The sequence below is a fragment of the Callorhinchus milii genome, unplaced genomic scaffold (assembly GCF_018977255.1).
Source record: "Callorhinchus milii isolate IMCB2004 unplaced genomic scaffold, IMCB_Cmil_1.0 Scaffold3, whole genome shotgun sequence".
Lineage (NCBI taxonomy): Eukaryota > Metazoa > Chordata > Chondrichthyes > Chimaeriformes > Callorhinchidae > Callorhinchus > Callorhinchus milii.
This window is the reverse complement of record NW_024704744.1, coordinates 88686602-88703897: the sequence shown is the minus strand read 5'-3', so window position 1 is coordinate 88703897 and position 17296 is coordinate 88686602. Positions and strand designations below refer to the sequence as shown.

The 17296-nt window shown below is 40.0% G+C and overlaps 1 protein-coding gene across 4 annotated transcripts in view; it reads left to right on the top strand.

The window, feature by feature from the left end:
• The window catches only part of kctd3 (potassium channel tetramerization domain containing 3), a 45082-nt gene extending 27786 nt beyond the window's left edge, over nucleotides 1–17296 (top strand). For 3 of the 4 annotated variants that reach the window (XM_007904496.2, XM_007904495.2, XM_007904498.2), the window contains 10 exons: nucleotides 216–406; nucleotides 4974–5089; nucleotides 6837–6924; nucleotides 7220–7336; nucleotides 8041–8211; nucleotides 10020–10175; nucleotides 10571–10667; nucleotides 10812–10996; nucleotides 12341–12479; nucleotides 13432–17296. In XM_007904496.2, the coding sequence (XP_007902687.1) occupies nucleotides 216–406; nucleotides 4974–5089; nucleotides 6837–6924; nucleotides 7220–7336; nucleotides 8041–8211; nucleotides 10020–10175; nucleotides 10571–10667; nucleotides 10812–10996; nucleotides 12341–12479; nucleotides 13432–14008 (1837 nt within the window). In that variant the 3' untranslated portion in view covers nucleotides 14009–17296. The remainder of the gene's footprint in view (nucleotides 1–215; nucleotides 407–4973; nucleotides 5090–6836; nucleotides 6925–7219; nucleotides 7337–8040; nucleotides 8212–10019; nucleotides 10176–10570; nucleotides 10668–10811; nucleotides 10997–12340; nucleotides 12480–13431) is intronic. The other variant, XM_007904497.2, reaches the window with a different exon arrangement.

The window sequence follows — 17296 nt, the reverse complement described above, 5'->3', positions numbered from 1 at the left end:
TATACTATTAGATCAATTGTACCTGCTCCCTGGTTAAAATTCGAATTGTAACCTTAGATTTAGCAGGCTTGGAATGCTTAGGGACCACTAAGCAAATAGGATGTGCAATTTGATGCAAAATGCCCTCTTTTGCTAAACCGGGAGATTCAGTTGTGTGCACAGCAGCGACGACTACTTGAAGGATTTCTAATTGTATGCTCAACGTTAATTTCTAGAATAAAGGAGTCCTCTGGATGGCAGCAGGTTTTCACCAGTCCGTATTTGGACTGGGCCATCGAACGTGTGGCACTGAATGCAAAAGTCGTTGGAGGACCTCTTGGAGATAAGGACAAGATGGTAGCTGTGGCATCTGAAAGCAGCATTATCCTGTGGAGCATTCAGGACGGTGGTAGCGGCAATGAGATAGGTGTGTATAAGTGACTGTACGGCATTAGCCTTTCATCTAATCTTAGGTGAGGCTGTGTGCATGCATCAGTTAGAACTCCTGGTAACATGAATGAATGAGGCGGCTTTATAGTTCACTAACTCTCGTCTCCATATCTTTGGAGCATTTACTTCCCATGGGAGCATCAAGGAGCCTGAGTGTGCCGAGGGAAGAAAACGATTCAACCAGCCATTGGCCAACTCCCACCATTCACTAACCTTTCAACGTCAGCTAAATCCTATCTGAGCAGGATAAGTGAAATCAGTCCTGGAAGGCGTGAAGAGTATTAAAAACGCTATAGACTCAGACTTTGCACAGATCCTGTTTGCATGAAATTGATTTGCTGGTTTCTTTGTCCATTTGAAATCTAATCTAAATTTGAAAAAAAATCAATACTCCAGACCCCATTGGGAAGCAGTCAATGGTATATTGACTGGTTTTATGTCATCAAAAGATGTGTTGACATTTCAACAACCTCAGGATATCGGCTAATTCCAGAATTTGCTGACACCAAGGCAGAAAACCTATAGACAAACCTCTTCCACGTAGTGACCTCTTTCACATGATTGCACTGTTTATCAACATGTCTTTATCATTTTTTAAAATTTGTTGGCAAATTCCCAGTCTCAGCACCAAACTACATTATTGACCAACCCAACCCCTCCCACCACCGACTGAGTAAACCAATTGTTAAAATGCCAGAACTCAGCCAGAAAAAAACTTTACCGACAACAAATTCTCAATGACTGACAGCCTGAGTAAAGGACAGAGTATCACAAGGACAGAACGTGCATCCTAAGGAGAGACCTGTGAGTATTTAACTGGGCACAAACATAAGACTGGTCCAAAATATTGAAATCACTTAAACTGGTGTTAATATACCATCGGATTCAGTTTTGTGGAAATTGGTAGATTTTTCTGACGCAAAATTTACTTTGGTTGCTTTATAACCTTCAAGCAAGTACAAACCTGATGCAGTGGTTCTTATTCACAGAGGCCACTGAAATTCTCTGATGCAGTTTTATTCCTCATCCCCTGCACAGTACAGTACTGCCAATTTATCTGCTATTATAATTACATTTGTCCCATATGATATTTTATTTTCTGACTGGAGCGTGACCGAAACAGATTCGCAGTGGGATTTAGGGAAAAAAACGTTTCCGTCAATTATTGTCTTGGAAGGTGTTTGCTTTAAGTAAAGTTAAGGTTGAGAACTGGAAGCTCACACCCTTGGTGCTTACAGAACTGACCACTGCTCTTCAGCCCCAGTTTCTAACTTGATTGGAAGGCGTGAGGGCAGATGGTGGAAAGGTAGAGGTCAGGACTGCAAGTATATGCCCTGCCCACAGAAATATATCCTCCTCTGCTACAGACTCAAGGTTCAACCTGTTTCAGATTACAATGCTTTGTCAGATAACTAAGTGCTTTGTCTTTCATTAGAGACTTAAAGAATGTACTGTTATCAGACAATTTTTCTTGTATCATGGGTCTTGTTGGTAGTTTTTATTTTCATGCAGGCAGCCAGATACCTTTGCCAGGTAAGATTATTACCTAAGATTATTCTTTGTTTTCTACTTATACCGAGGTCTGCTTGTTTTGACTGTTATACTTCAAACTAAGTTTTTCCTTCCATTTATATTTAACCAACATGTAAAATCTAATGCCCGTTATCACTAACTCTTTCCAATTTCATGCATATCTGTATTACAGCTATTTGGAAATGTTGATCTGTCGTGTTGCAGCAGGAATGAATGGGAATTGGTTTGTTTTGAGGATTTTTCTGTCTTTTCTCTGAGATGGGGTGAAGAGATGGCTTCTAAAGACACTTTACTGTAGATTTTTGGGCAGAGTTTAATCTGAACATGAATAGTGGAACAACCCTATTAGCTCCCAAATTAAACAGAATGGATATTTTTTCCTCATCTTTTATATTAAAAAAAGTTGAGAGAGTCCAGTCCGATTAGTAAGAAAAACTGAAGCATACTGCTTAAATGCTGTTTAAAGTGGCAGCTAGTTAGTGGAATTAGTTCTGCGTTTAACTTACTGCCTGAAGCATTCTGATCCTTTGTTCATATATTCAGGAAATCTGAAAGTTTCCAGCCGGATGCTTCAGCTTTAGTTGGAGAGAGAATCCTGATGCTGAAGATGGAGGTGTTTCAGAAAGTCCTGATTCTGCACTTTTTACAGCTATTGTTCCTTTGCTGCAAGCTGCACAGGCGTTTCATTTCCTACAGGGACAAATGCTGCAAATGGACAGATTAGAGTGTCAACCCAAATCTATTTCAGAATAGCTTTTAATGCATATTTTGAAAATAAATTAAAGCAAGTGATCACCATTACGGTAGCTGCCTGTGAGTCTGTCACTCCGTTCGAGGGCTCGTGAGAGGCCACCCCGTCCCCAGGTGAATTTATTACAAGTTACCAGTTGTCAGTATACAATTGGTAAAAGTGCTTTTAATATGCGTGGCAGATGTTTATGTAAATTGCAGCATTGTTTAATTGACATGAATATTCATGATACATGACGTGCTGGAAGCTGGGATTGGAATTGTGTATGGTGGACATTCTTAGGCAGAAATATTTGGAATATTCTCACTTGTTCTGAAGAGTTGAGGCTTGAATGCAGGGTAGTTTTTTTTAAAAGAAATCTGCTCCTAGGTCTAGGTTGAGGAACTTATTTTCAAAAGGAGTAATTTTCTTCCAATTGCTGCTGTTACAGTCCTACCCATCAGTGAATCTTACTTGGATGTGTGTAGATACCATCTGTGTTTTGGAATTGTTTTCTAATTATATCAAAATGTTTCTTTAAAGTAACCTTCTGAGAAGTGAAGGTGGTTTAAATGTACAGTTAAAATTAAATTCCTACAGCCTCCTTGTACTTTTGTTTTTGTGCAAATCATTGAGAGTTTAAAGGGAATCCTAAATTTAATTTGAGTACTTGTAACATACACAGATTGGACCAATGGGCTAACAAACATGGACTGAACTAATNAAAAAACATTGATGTGGAGTAACTACAGAATCCGACCCCTGTCACAAAAGAGATGCACTGAGAAAACAAAATTAATGTAGAAGTATCTTTCTTTTTAAGGAAATGAAAATGTCACTTGAGCTGTCTGATAGGCCACTGAGAGGCTCACTGCTAGTGTCATGTTCTGTCTGAGGTAGTAAACGTGAGCACTGAGCCATTCCTACAGTTGTAATCCCATGATTAATAATAATAATCCTTGAATTTAATATAGCACCTTATCACATCTTTGAGATGCCTCAAAGCGCTTCATAGAATATACTGTAAAGTGAATTGACTGTATATTTTGTGGGCAAAATGTGGCAGCCAATTGCGACAGAAGTGTCCCACAAACAGTCCAAATTGAGTCCAAAAAAAGCGATCCACCAATCGATTAACAACTGGGTTCCTACTTACTGCTAGGTAAACAGAGGCATATGGAGTAATGAAACTTGCCCAATGTTTCGCCCTACCTGGGAATCGAACCTAGGGAATCCTCTCACTTGCGAGGTGAGTGTTCTTAACTACTAAACTGCAGGACTCCACTCTGGACTGCCACTCTGACACTGGCTGCAAAGGGATATGTAAGAGCAGCCTAAGCACACCCTCACTTTTTCTATTCTTTCTTTGCCATTATTTTTACTGGGCTGCTAAGATTTTGAATCTTTTTTAAGATTCTTTCACCCATGTTGATCAAAGGATGTGCTTGTGTGACAAGTCAAATTGTACAGAATACTGAAGCTGCTTTGGGTAGTGTAGGAAAGGTGATACAGAGAGCATTCCTGAAAGAAACTAGCACTTTGCCACATTGAAATCTATCCCTAGTGATTTTACAGTTTCCACACTACTTGCAGACACCTTCTCCCTCTGCTCCTCAGAATATTTTGTCTGGCCTGATACTTCCCCTCAGGGCAGCATTCCTGTCATTCTTTATGAAGTGCTTTTTCTTCCTTGCAGCTTTTAAGACTGCTTTAGCTAAACAGAAGAGACACCCTCGAGTATGGAAGGAGCCCACATGCTGTCGTGAATAATTTTCTCTTAAGTATCTTTTCCCTCTGGAGGAATCAACCTGCTTTGTGTTCGTTTTTTCCTCTGTTCCTTTGTAACCTTGCACAGCAGAAAAAAACGTGGAATCGGCATCATTTTCGAACTCACAATCCAACCCCACTGAACAGCTGTGGAGAAGGGAGGGGTGGGGGAGAGAAAAGAGAGTTTGAAGTAATGGAATGTAACAGGCCACCAATACATGGCAAACCTAAAAAGCAGCAATTACAAACTTCTGTCAACCAGTCTTCCACCTTATTAAAAGCTAAGCCCCTTAACCTAAGAGGTTATTTAGAAATGGTTCATTTCTTCTGTTTGAAAATCATGATGGAGAGAATCATATTTTCTTTAAACTAAGAGGATTCCGACCATTAAAGTTATCCAATGGCGCTGTGCCTAAGTGCCTGATCCAGTAGAGGAGTCAGTTATAGTGCTGCTAGCTCTGGAGTGCCAGGTTTCTGTAGAGCCACAGTGACTGACTGTATTTTCAATGTGTAGGTGTTTTCAGCCTTGGAGTCCCAGTGGATGCACTCTTCTTTATTGGAAACCAGCTGGTGGCTACCAGTCACACTGGGAAAGTGGGAGTGTGGAATGCAGTCACCCAACATTGGCAGGTGAGACACTTTTCAAAAGGCAGTTTCTTCTATCCTGTTTTCTTTTGCATCCACTACTGTCTTCAACCCTGTGGTCCATTCATGAAGCAGGTTTGTCCCCAGAGCTATTTAAGAAGGCATCTCCTTGCCTTCACAATCTCGGATAATTTTATCTCTTGATAACACCCTGGGCAGGACTTAGAGGGGCCACTCTGGGGGATGGAATTCTTCTCACTCGGCTCCTGTTACCCTGCAAACCAAAGCCCTAACGGATAAGATTGTCCTAGCTGGAAAAGCAGCAAAAAGCTTGGCAGACAATGTTCTCAATGGCAAGCTGCAATTTTTGCTGGTTAAACTCCAGCAGTACCCAAATGCACACTATACAGTCCCTAAGCCTCAGTTCACACTAAGCTAAGCCGAATGCTCTCTGGAATTAGGTAAGCAGAGAGTGTCCCTCCAGGAATAGTGTGTATGTTCCATTCGAGACACTGGAAAATGTCCATTGTAAGTGGCATGCATATGTGAACTCAGGTTTGGATACACTTAAGCAAGATCATGGGCTTCCACATGGGTCAGACACCTGGCAGATCAAAAATAGTGGTACACATGCTGTGCCCCAGTAAAATGTACAAATTCTATAAACGTAAAGCTATATTCAAAAAGTGAAAGAACTTTGCTAAAATAGGAGCAATTCAGACATAAAATAGCTCTTGTATACAAGGTGGCAATTCACAATGAACAAATAATGTAATACTGTACAACTGTGACTCAAACTGTGATCCAGTCCATCTTGAAGGTTTACCTCATTAAATTACTGCACCTTTAGTCATTGGTTCAAAGCCCCAGTGGAAAGTCTGTGCTTTGAACAGTAAGAGGGATTAATGAAGGCTGTGTAGTCCCAGACTATCATGCATTAGGCACAATAGCAGATATCTCTCAATGGGCTACAGACGATAATCAAGTTGAGAAATTCTCCTGTGGTTGTGCTGAATTACAACTCCTTCAACTGGATCACTGTCTTGTAATTTATGGATAGATATCTATTCACCTCTGACTATTTCTAAACCCTGTAGTGTTAGCCACGCGGTGCAGCAAATGAGTGGGGAGAACTTCCACCCAAATTTACTCTTTACGTTGCATTTTAGAGTCTCCAGAATTTGTCAAATTGACAAATTGTTGAATTCGGTCTTAATTTCAAATCTGATTTTCTGTAATTCTTAAAAGAACCTAGGTCTAATTCATGCACCTACCATGGTGCATAAATGAGTCCCCAGTGGAATTTCTCCTCACTGGTCCCAACATCACTGTTAATTTATTTCCTCTATATTCTTGGTTACATCATCTTGTGCATCTGTTCTCAGCTGGCTAGCTGTAGAAGTGCAAGGAAATAAAAACACTTTTGAAAAACTTTTTATATATTTAATATAAATGATATTCAATAATAAGAATAATTAACTTGTTAAGGAGTAATTAAGTTGTGGGGGGAAGTGGGGGAGGAAGAAGAAGAAAGAGTTGCACTATTAATTTGAATCCACTTTTTGGTTCAAGATCACTTAGTCATGTTCTATTAATTTTTGTTCTTTTAAATTAAGAACTTAATTAATTGACAGAATTCTATAGATGAGGTGAGATTCACCTTTGTCAAATAATTTTTTGTAAAACTTTTTTTGCAGTGAATGCAAAATTTGTCCCAAGTTTGGAATATTGTGACTGATGTGTCTTTTCAGTTATAAGTGCCACATTGAAATGTCTTCCTCTAAATTTATAGGTTCAGGAAGTTGTTCCCATTACAAGTTATGATACTGCAGGGTCGTTCCTCCTGTTGGGCTGTAATAATGGATCAATATATTACATAGGTAAGGGTGTGTGTGTGTGAGTGGTGTGTGGTTGTGTGAAGCTCTTGGGAGTGCACCATTAGAAACAGTACAATATCACAATGGTTGTCTTGATGTTTTCCGAGCAAAATTGCAAGACAACCATCTGCAGTTCATTGAGTAAATATGCAGATGATAGGAGCTTTCATGTAAGAAAATAAATGATCTTTGTTTTAGAATGAATTAGTAAATCTAGTTTCTGTACATATGTCAGTGACGACACCTAAAACAATAAAGCATGTACATAGTTTGCATTGATTCTCTCTTTGTTTTACAGATATGCAGAAATTCCCTTTGAGAATGAAGGATAATGATCTTCTGGTTACTGAACTTTATCACGATCCTTCAAACGATGCTATTACTGCACTGAGTGTGTATCTCACCCCTAAAACAAGTACGTTTTGTTCCAATGACTGCAGTGTTCACAATGCATCCATTTTCGTGCTTCATCACTCCCTTGATGTTGATATGGTTTCTTTCATATTGGAAGGATGTCTCAAATCACTTCACAGGATATACTTTTTTTTTATGTGGGTGGACGTGGCAGCCAGTTTGTGCATAGGAATGTCCCATAAGTGACCATGAAGTGAATGATCCAATTTTACATGACGGATTGTTGGCCAAAACTCCGGGAGAAACTCCCTTCACTTTTCGAATAGTGCTACACTGAACAGGGAAATTGGAACTTAATTTTAAACCTTCATTCAAAGAATGGCACCTCCAATAATGCAGAGTCCTCTGAGCACTTCGTTGGAGTGTCAGATAGGCTATATGAGTTCCAAGTACTGGGAAGAGCCGCAAACAGTTAAAGTGAATTTAGTGCTGGGCAGAGAATAAATTAAATAATCAAACTTTTGGGGGAAGAAGAAAAACTGAGAATTTTGGGCATCTGAAATAAAACTAAATATGTTGCAACAACGAATAACAAAACCTAGCACAGTCAAATTAACTAAAGCATCATCTCTTCTCAGGCAAATTTACAGTATTTCTTCACAGGGTAGGTGGATAGTGGAGTGTTTCAGGTAGACTTGGCTGAACAGTTGCCATGTTTGAACGTTTATTGACAGAATTTGAGTTGATTGTGACCTTACTCTCTAGGTGTCAGTGGTAACTGGATTGAGATCGCATACGGAACCAGCTCAGGAGCAGTGCGCGTGATAGTCCAGCATCCTGAGACAGTCGGCTCAGGCCCTCAGCTCTTCCAGACTTTCACGGTCCACCGGAGTCCAGTCACTAAAATCATGCTGTCTGAAAAATACCTAGTATCTGGTATGTTGTTAGAATTTTTTGTGTATTTCAGTGAGCAGTATAGTTTCTACATTGTTTGTAATTTGTTTACATAGATTTTCTTAAGTCTTAAAATTTGCACTTCTCCCCTTTGTGCATATAGGATTGTGTGTGTGTGTCTATAAAGTCCTATTGTGGCTAGCTGCCCTATAGTATTTCATCCAAGGGATTAATCTTCTTGTTTAAGCTTAGACATTGTAGAGACTATTCTACTGGAGGATATTGCATTTGACCCTTATTATACAGGATAACCAAAAAGTTATGGTAACTACCCTATGATCTAAAAAAATCATCATTTCATTAAGACTTATTAGACACTGTAATGGTATCACAACTTTTTGGTCACCTGTACAATCAGTGTCAGATACCCTCATATTTTACAAATCCAGCAAGGCTCACTGGAAAACGATCAGGAATGGGAATCCTGATTGATGTCCCACTAACCCCACACAGCCCATCGTCCTAGCCCTGGGTGTTCAGGTCAGTTTTGGTAGCTCTGCTGCCTGAGATTAACTACCTCAGTCTGGCAATCAAATCAACTGATATTCGGGTAAACCATTGAAAGACTAATTAGGGGTTCCCAAATGGCAGACTTCAGACTGGAGCCAAACCAAAGAGCCAATGTATCCAGACTCTGCAGATGCTAACTATATTAACTGGAGCTCTCTCGGGACCTGGGGCAGATCCATGAACAAAGTGGACCTTTTAGTACAATTGCGAAACCTTGCTCCAAATAGGCCTTACTAACTGGGGGAGTTGATTCCCAATATATGTTAAGAGAGTATTTCACTACATACACATTTATCTGTGCAGTCCTATTACTTCAATCAATTGGCTCACCATAGTCCTTGTGGGCATTAAAGAAGTGAAGACTTTTAGTTAAAAATGCTTCAATCAAATTGCTGGCCCGCGTTTACTGGCTACTGATTAATGTGGTTGTCTTTAACATGATGTGTGTAGTACAGGTTTAGTTACTGTTGCAGAGCAACATCTGCTGGTGAAGGTGTCAGTAAAATCCACTGATTGGGTGAACCTTCAATGTAGGTCTGTGGATGATTGGCACACTGGTATGATAAATCATGACACAACAGCAACCAGTATATGTGATTTTGCAGTGTTTAGACAGGGCAACCAATGTGTTTGGTTTATTGTTTTGAAATAACTTTTACCAGTATAGATCAAACAATGTTTATTTTTAGATTAAGATTCGATTTGATAAGATGGCTAATGGCAGAGGGATCCTTTGTATGCAACACTTATCCGCCGAGACTGATTGTTTTGTGATGATGGCCATTTGTCGTCGTGCTCAATCAGAAACCATCATTGCTGTTTTTTTCCACTTCATGTCTCATCACAAACCCTCTCCCTCTTCCTGCTTGTTGCCTTGGGGATGTAATTTGAATAAAGAGGACTTTAATCTTCCAATGGAACGAGAATTAGAAACACCAGCAGAATATAATGTGACATGATTTGTGTGGATCATTTAGGGGGGGCATCCACAATTCCTTCTCAGCAGTACAAAGCTTACTTCCTTCTCACAGCTTCCCCTTGCCAAAAAGCACAGTAATCTTTAACCTCTTCCCTCCCAGCTACTGTAGTGATTTTTGATAATTAACACATTGATAATGAATTGTCTCTCTCTCAAAAGCATAATTCTGTACGTTTATGAAAATAATCTAAGGTTGTCTTTCCTCCCGTTTTGTTTTCTGTATTTGTCTATAGATATTCAGCAAATGTAATGGTATGCTGGGATTAATAGCAGTTAGCAGTAACCTGTTTTTGACCTGCAGTGTGTGCGGACAATAACCATGTGAGGACCTGGACAGTGACACGCTTCAGAGGAATGATCTCCACACAGCCTGGCTCTACACCACTAGCTTCTTTTAAAATACTCTCACTGGAAGAAACAGAGAGTCATGGTAGTTATGCATCTGGGAATGACATTGGTAAATATTATTAGGGTTCAAAAGGATAGGTAAATTGTTATGAAAATATAGGCACAATATAGCCTTATGCATTCAAAAGGCAAATCTTTCAAGTTCCAACATATGATAATATTTTAACGTTAGTATTCCCTTTGCCCAGTTTCATTGTCTTGTCTGTTCACCTGGGGGTGAATCCAGTCTAGACCAATTGGATGAAATATGTTTCTGTTTTGATGATTCTACGGAATCGTTAAGTTTAGAAATCTGAATTAGTTCCCAGTATGGATCCGTTCTTTTCAGTCAAAGATAAATAGTTAAATACCAGACTTAAATCCAGAATAGATTCTGTGTAATGGACTGTGGATCCACAGTAAAACAGTCTGAATATTCCATGTCCTTTGTTCTGTGACCTATAGGGCCATTTGGGGAGAGGGATGACCAGCAGGTTTTCATTCAGAAAGTTGTCCCAGTCACGAGCAAGCTGTTTGTCCGCCTGTCCTCCACGGGGAAAAGGTAAGACATGGAACAAATCTACTGATATTCTCCTACCACCCCCCCCTTCCCCGCTCCCCATATTTTGAGGATCAATTTTTATTGCAGTCATTGTGTAGTTGCGTGACATCAGAAATCCCATTGCTGGACCTTTTTGAATTTCAGGATTTGTGAGATCCAGGCAGTCGATTGCACAACCATAAGTTCATTTACAGTGCGGGAATGTGAAGGATCCAGTCGGATGGGCTCACGGCCAAGGCGCTACCTCTTCACTGGTCATGGGAATGGGAGCATTCAGATGTGGGATCTGACCACAGCTATGGACATGGCAAACAAAGGGGAAGAGAGAGGTGAGGTTAAAAAAGAAACAACTGTAAGTTATGCACCATGGTGTTAAATGGTTCAGTTATCCTCTTTTCTGTACTTTACTGATGGTGGGGGAAGGGGGGTAAATTAACTCTTTAACCTGATCATGTTGGTCACATGAGGAGCGCCTTTTGTACACCATGGAAATTTCCATGTGTCCGTGGCTAGCATTGTGCAGCTCTGGTTTCAATACTCTGGCTTTTTTCAATAGTATGGCTTCCTGCATGTGTCAAGACACTCAACCCACCAAATTCAAAGTCCATTTTAAGCACCATCTTGTAAATGCTAAACAAGAGAGCTTTCTCTATGCACTGACCAACATATTTGCAGAGCTGTGCTAATCTGAGGGAAGGGGCAAATGGTACATTTCTGGTACATCATTGCTAAAGTAGAGAATAACAACAAGATTACATTTGTATAGCGCCTTTCACGTCAGGTGGACGTCCCAAGGGGCTGGACAGTGTACAGCATTTCAGACCCGAGCTGTCAGGGGCGGGAGAAGGGAGGGGAAGTAGGGTGACCAATGGCATGGTCGAAGAGGAGAGTTTTGAGGCGGGACGTGAAGGAGGCTAAGGAGGGGGCGAGGCGGAGTGATTGGCGAGGCAGAATTCCAGAGGTTGGGGGCAGAGTGGCTGAAGGCTCTCCCGCCAATTGTGGGGTGGGTGGGTCGGGAGATGTAGAGCTGGCTGAGCGGAGGGAGCAGACAGGTTGGTTAGGAGGTCACCGAGGTAGGGTGGGGCGAGGCCATTGAGGGCTTTGTAGGTGAGGACCAGGATCTGGAACTGGATCCTCTGAAGGTTAAAAGCAGCCAGTTTTGCTCCTGATGAGTATCCAATGACTTTTCTCCCCCCCCTTTACCCTCCCCTTTTCTCCCCGCCAATCCATGAAAAGTCAATGTGTTTTCATGTTGATTAAGGATAGGATTAAGCTTGGCTGATGCCCCCTGTGGTGCAATAGCCCCGACCAACACTTACTTGACCAGGCTCATTATTGTGTTGCATATATTATGTGCAAACAGAGTGATTTAAATGTCTGATGCAATTGCTGTAAAGTATACTGTTATTTGTTTCCTAGCAATTGTAGCTGATGCCACATAAATTAGTGCAGATGTGATCCTTTGGAGGGTTTTAAACTAAGACTTGCATCAGAGAGAATGGTGGTTTGTGAAATATTCTGTTTTGCTGCGGGCGTTCACAGCCGCTTGACAAAACTACGTTCCAAGAGATTTATTTTGAAAGAATTTTTGCAGATGATCTCCTGTATGGTTGAATGCATAAAACAGTCAATCAATGTGCCTGTTGTTCATAAATTAATCGATCCCCTTGTAGATATTGGAGGTCCCACTGAGGAAGAGCTGCTGAAGCTGCTGGATCAGTGTGATCTGAGCACGTCCCGCTGTGCTACTCCTAATATCAGTCCAGCAGCCTCTCTCGTACAACATGCTAAACTACGGGAGTCAAGCTCAAGGTAACTGTTTTCAAATAAACTTTTTTTATTTTCTCCCCTTTTAACTATCAATTCTACCTGAGGGAGGATTCCGTCCTGAAAAAGACAGACCCAGTGGGAAACGTTTTGAGTTGAGTTAAAACCTCTTTGAGTAGAACTGAAACCTCTTTCTTGGGTGTTTTCTCTTGATCATCTCAGCCCTTTTTGAAAGCCACAGGACTGGGATATGTTTCTCAGTGTCACACTCTACTTTAATCTTCTTTATCTGAAGTTTTGTCATGTGATGATTCCTTAAAACTAATAAAATGTTTTCATTGTTTTGAATGGAAATGGTGTTAGCTAACAGCACCAGTTTAGACCCCAACTATTTAACCCTACAACATTGCTACATGTTACTTTCGTATTTTTAAATAGTAATAATAATCCTATATTTTCTACAGCCAGTTTGTGGGTGATAGTTTGATGACTTCAACAGAGGTTGTAATCCCTCCCTTACGTGCACTTTCTCTGGAGTGGATTCAAAGTAGGCTTGTCAGATGTGAGAATGGTGATTAAGAGCGGCAGAGTCTCATTGCCTCAGTCCATTTTCAGGCACACTAGGGAGAAATTCCAGCCAATTCAAGCTAAGCTATTTGTGCTAATTGTACATTGACGTACTGTTCCACAGTCTGATGAGATGTAAGTTACAACCACATGCAGAATATGACAAGCACCTCGTCTAAAGAGGGAAGGAAATGTAACCTTCAAAACTGTCGAGGGTGGTGAATGTAAACACGTTTAAAAAGCTGTTTGCTGACGATGCCGGTAATGTATAATTAATGGTGGTGTGCAATGAAATTGGCAGAATTCTTGTAACAGAAGTTGGTTATTTTGTAACATATTTTGCTTGTGATGGTTGAACACTCACTGACTTAATTGTACTCATTAAAAAGTCATCTCTTGATTGTTTTATTTATGTTTCTTTGTCCTGTAGTCTTCAGCTTCAGACCCAAGAGACTCCTCATGAGACTGCAACATACGGCTCTGTGAGACCATACAGGGAGAGTCCACTGCTAGCGAGAGCGAGGAGGACAGAGAGCTTTCACACCTACCGCGATTTTCAGCCGTTTACATTCTGTAAAAATGTCTTGGACAAGGGCAGTGCTGGTAATGAGAGCGACTCCTCAGTGCAGCTGGAGGCTGAACTGAAAGGAAAGAAGCCTGGAGCTACAGAGTGTAGCATTGTTGATCGAAAAGGCCCGACAACAGACACACGAGTGAGTAAGAGTCCAGACGGAATGTTGGAAAGCCAGAAAGCGGTCGACAGCCCAGCTGACCTCAAGAAAAAGGTACCAGATGAAGAAACCGATAAGGCTGAGAGCAAGAAGAAAAGTACTTTTGAGGGAGGGTTTCTGAGCAGGAAGAAACCTGTTGCAGGGCAGCAGCAGTGGGCAGCGTTGCTAGAGGGAGGGAGTGAGCCTCCCAGTGCTGCCTCACTGTCGCCAACTAAAGTGACCACCTCTCCTCGCCACAAGAAAACCGAAGCTCCAAGCCAGGAACACAGCGCGTAAATCATCGTAACTACAATGAAACTGCTTTGATTTTTAACCAACAAGAGACTTAGTTATTGAACACTACAGTATTCTCACATATATTCTGTACACTATCACATTTTCATTTGAAGACTTACTACATGTTTATTTGTTTTCTCAGTATTACACATTTGTATTTAAAGATTTTGGTTGCATAATGGTTATATTTGTCCTCACTAAGCACCAGCATATAAGTAAGTGATTGACACAGGCTGCCCCCCCACCCCCAGTTGCTGAGCCCATCAAAGCTTGTTTTTAATTAACATCTGTTTGTTTGATTCACATCAGATATGATCCTCTATAATTTTCATGGACTGTTTCTACAGGAAATGTTCATTGTTAGCTGTATCGAAGTGGTGCAAGCTATATTATTGCCTATGTGAGCTTTCTTCTGTGTGGGTTCAAGGTGAATTCCTTTTAAGGTTTGTAAACCTGGGGAAATGATGCAATTAAAGTATGTACAGTATTTCTGTGAATGGTAAATGGCATTAGGAAGAGCATGTGTTTTCTTAAGTCTCAAAATGCTCTAAACGTTTGTGCTTTGGTAAATACAGTACTTACTATTGCACCAATGATCACAGTGCATTATACACAACTTGTAAATGGGGAGTCAAACGAGCTGTGAAATATGGCCTTGTACACAAATAAACAGTTGCTATATATTGCCAATCCAACATCCTATTTGGGGACTTGGGCTTTAGATAGCACAAATCATCCTAGAGCCACGTTCTGGTTGGTAAATTGGGAAATCTTTCTGGGTTTGCTTTAAACAACTGTTGCAAGTGTACTGGTTTCACACAGACACTAGAATTGTTCCTGTGTTTCAGGTGGGAAGTAAGGAAGCTGCCAAACACATGACTGGAATCCCCTCCACACAACAGCTGAAAACATGTGCATCACCTTCAGTGATCCTAGTGGTGAGAGTGAAATTGTTGTTCATGTTAATTTCACTGCTCCTTTGAATGTTCTGCTCAGATTTTCACATTCTAGAAATGTTCAAAAGAAACTGAATAGGGTTTTTAGCTTCACCAAAATTAGGCATTGAGATGGTACACTTCAAACCTCTTTTAGACATCTTTTGTCTATCTTTGCAATATCCTCTTCCCTGCTATGTCAATGCTCCGCCTTTCACGTTATGTCCAATCACAACAAAAATGGGAATTGATTTCCCTAAGTGGTCATGACATCAGCAATAGAAAGTGCCTGAGTTTGAAGCTCTTGATCTAATGCTCACTGCACATATTTAAGGCATGTTGGAAGTGTACACAGTTCATGGATTGTGACACAATATCAGAGGTTTGCACAGTACTGTACAAAGAACTGAACGATCTGCTTCAAGCACCTCAACTCCTGATTTAACTGAAAACCAGAAAGGGATGTTTTTACATAAGCAGTAATTACAGTAACTAAAATGTATCTTGAGTCAATGGTATAAAATTGACTGCAGTTTTATAACTTGCACTCCACACTTTGTTCCATATTCAATTGATAAATTAAAAACACAGCTTGGTAAATGAACCGTGTGTGGACTTGTTAATGCTCACAATAACTGTATTCTCTGATGTACTTGAAACAAGATGAGCTACACAAGATGAAATAGCCAGCCCTTAATTTCATTGAGTGGGAAGGAGGAATTCTTGGGAGGCTTTTGTGCCATCATATTACATGGTTTTATGTCAGGAAGAGTATAACCAACGCTATAGTCTTGCAAGGATGGCAACTGCTTTTTAATCTGGACAACTGTCTTCCTTTGCAGCTAAAATACAGTAATACTTTGTCTTCCACTGATAGGATAATAAAGCAAATAGACAATAATACTTTCACTTGAGGAGGACATCTCAAAGTGCTTCACTGCATTTTTTACTGTAGTGTCTCCAGCCAAGGGTGTAAGTTGAAGTGCAAGTGCAGAGGTCAAATCCAGAGGCAAGAGTGCTACAAACAGCGGGAGTGGCAAAAAAAAGGGGAGAAGGGTGGAAAACAAGCTGTACTCCAATTTCAATAGCAACTTCTCAGATCACTGGAGTCTTTCACACCTTCGTTATCTCATTTGTTATTTTTTGCTTAACCTCCTGTTGATAGCATTACATAATATTAGTGATCTAATTGGCTGCCTCCTGGTCTAATCGTTGTCTACCCCAAATCTTGCCATTCCATAGCTCAGAGTTGAAACTGTTCTTGGGAATGATACCACATACAATTTTTATTTACAGCTGTGTACAAAGTTTTATTAAGTATACAAATAAACTCTGATGGACCATGTCACAATCCATACAATCCATATAACACAACACTCGCAAGGCAATACTCACTACTGACTTGAACTACATGAGTTTAAATATACAAAAGCATTATGCAAAAATACATAATTTACTCTCACAAAAATACATATACTATACGTGGTGAATGATTATAAAACAAACAAGTTGTTTTACTAGGATAACCATGCTGTTCATATTAGATACATCAAACATTTTTTAAAATAAGTTATAGAATTTTCATAGACAAAACTTTATTTTGAACAAAAGATATGATTAGAAACTTGAAATTGATCTTAGTTTCTGCATCAAGAAGTCTTACTGTTGGACTCACTGCTCCCATTGTCATGTTTCCAATTTACGCAAAAGCCATTAATAATTAAAGTGCGTCTGTCCAATGTGTTGATGCACCTTTCCTTCATTCTGAACCTAGCTGCGAAACACAGGCAATATGTTTGATGAAGAGGTACTTCAGTTCACAGGAAATCTAAATTGTAAAGTTTCAAAAGATGTGTGCTGCACAACACCTCAAAGTTTAAATGCTATTTTAACCAATATCACATAATTCAAGTAAAGGCTGAATTTTAAATAGAAGCTTACATCAGACTGACTCAGTGGCATTCTGCTAGATATGTCATGTTTATATGAAACTACTGGTACCATTCAATATAGCCAGGAAAAGCGTAAAAAAATTTTTTAGACAAATGTCAATATGTTGAGCAGTACATTTGACGAATATTTAATGTAGTGCATGATGACTAATGCTGCTAGTGGAAACAAACAGCAAAAAAACAATGCATTCCTTGTTCTAGGAATCTAGGGAATTTAATTCCTTTCAAAGGGTGCAATTTCTTAATTGAATGCAGGCTGTATCTTGAATGAAATGTATCATGACACATTCAGTCATTTTGTTGGTAATATTCCTTCAGTTTTAAATTTCACTGGAAGTACAGGCAAGCCAATCTGCCATTGTGTAAGGAGACTTACAATAAAAGTATTTGCGTAGATAAGA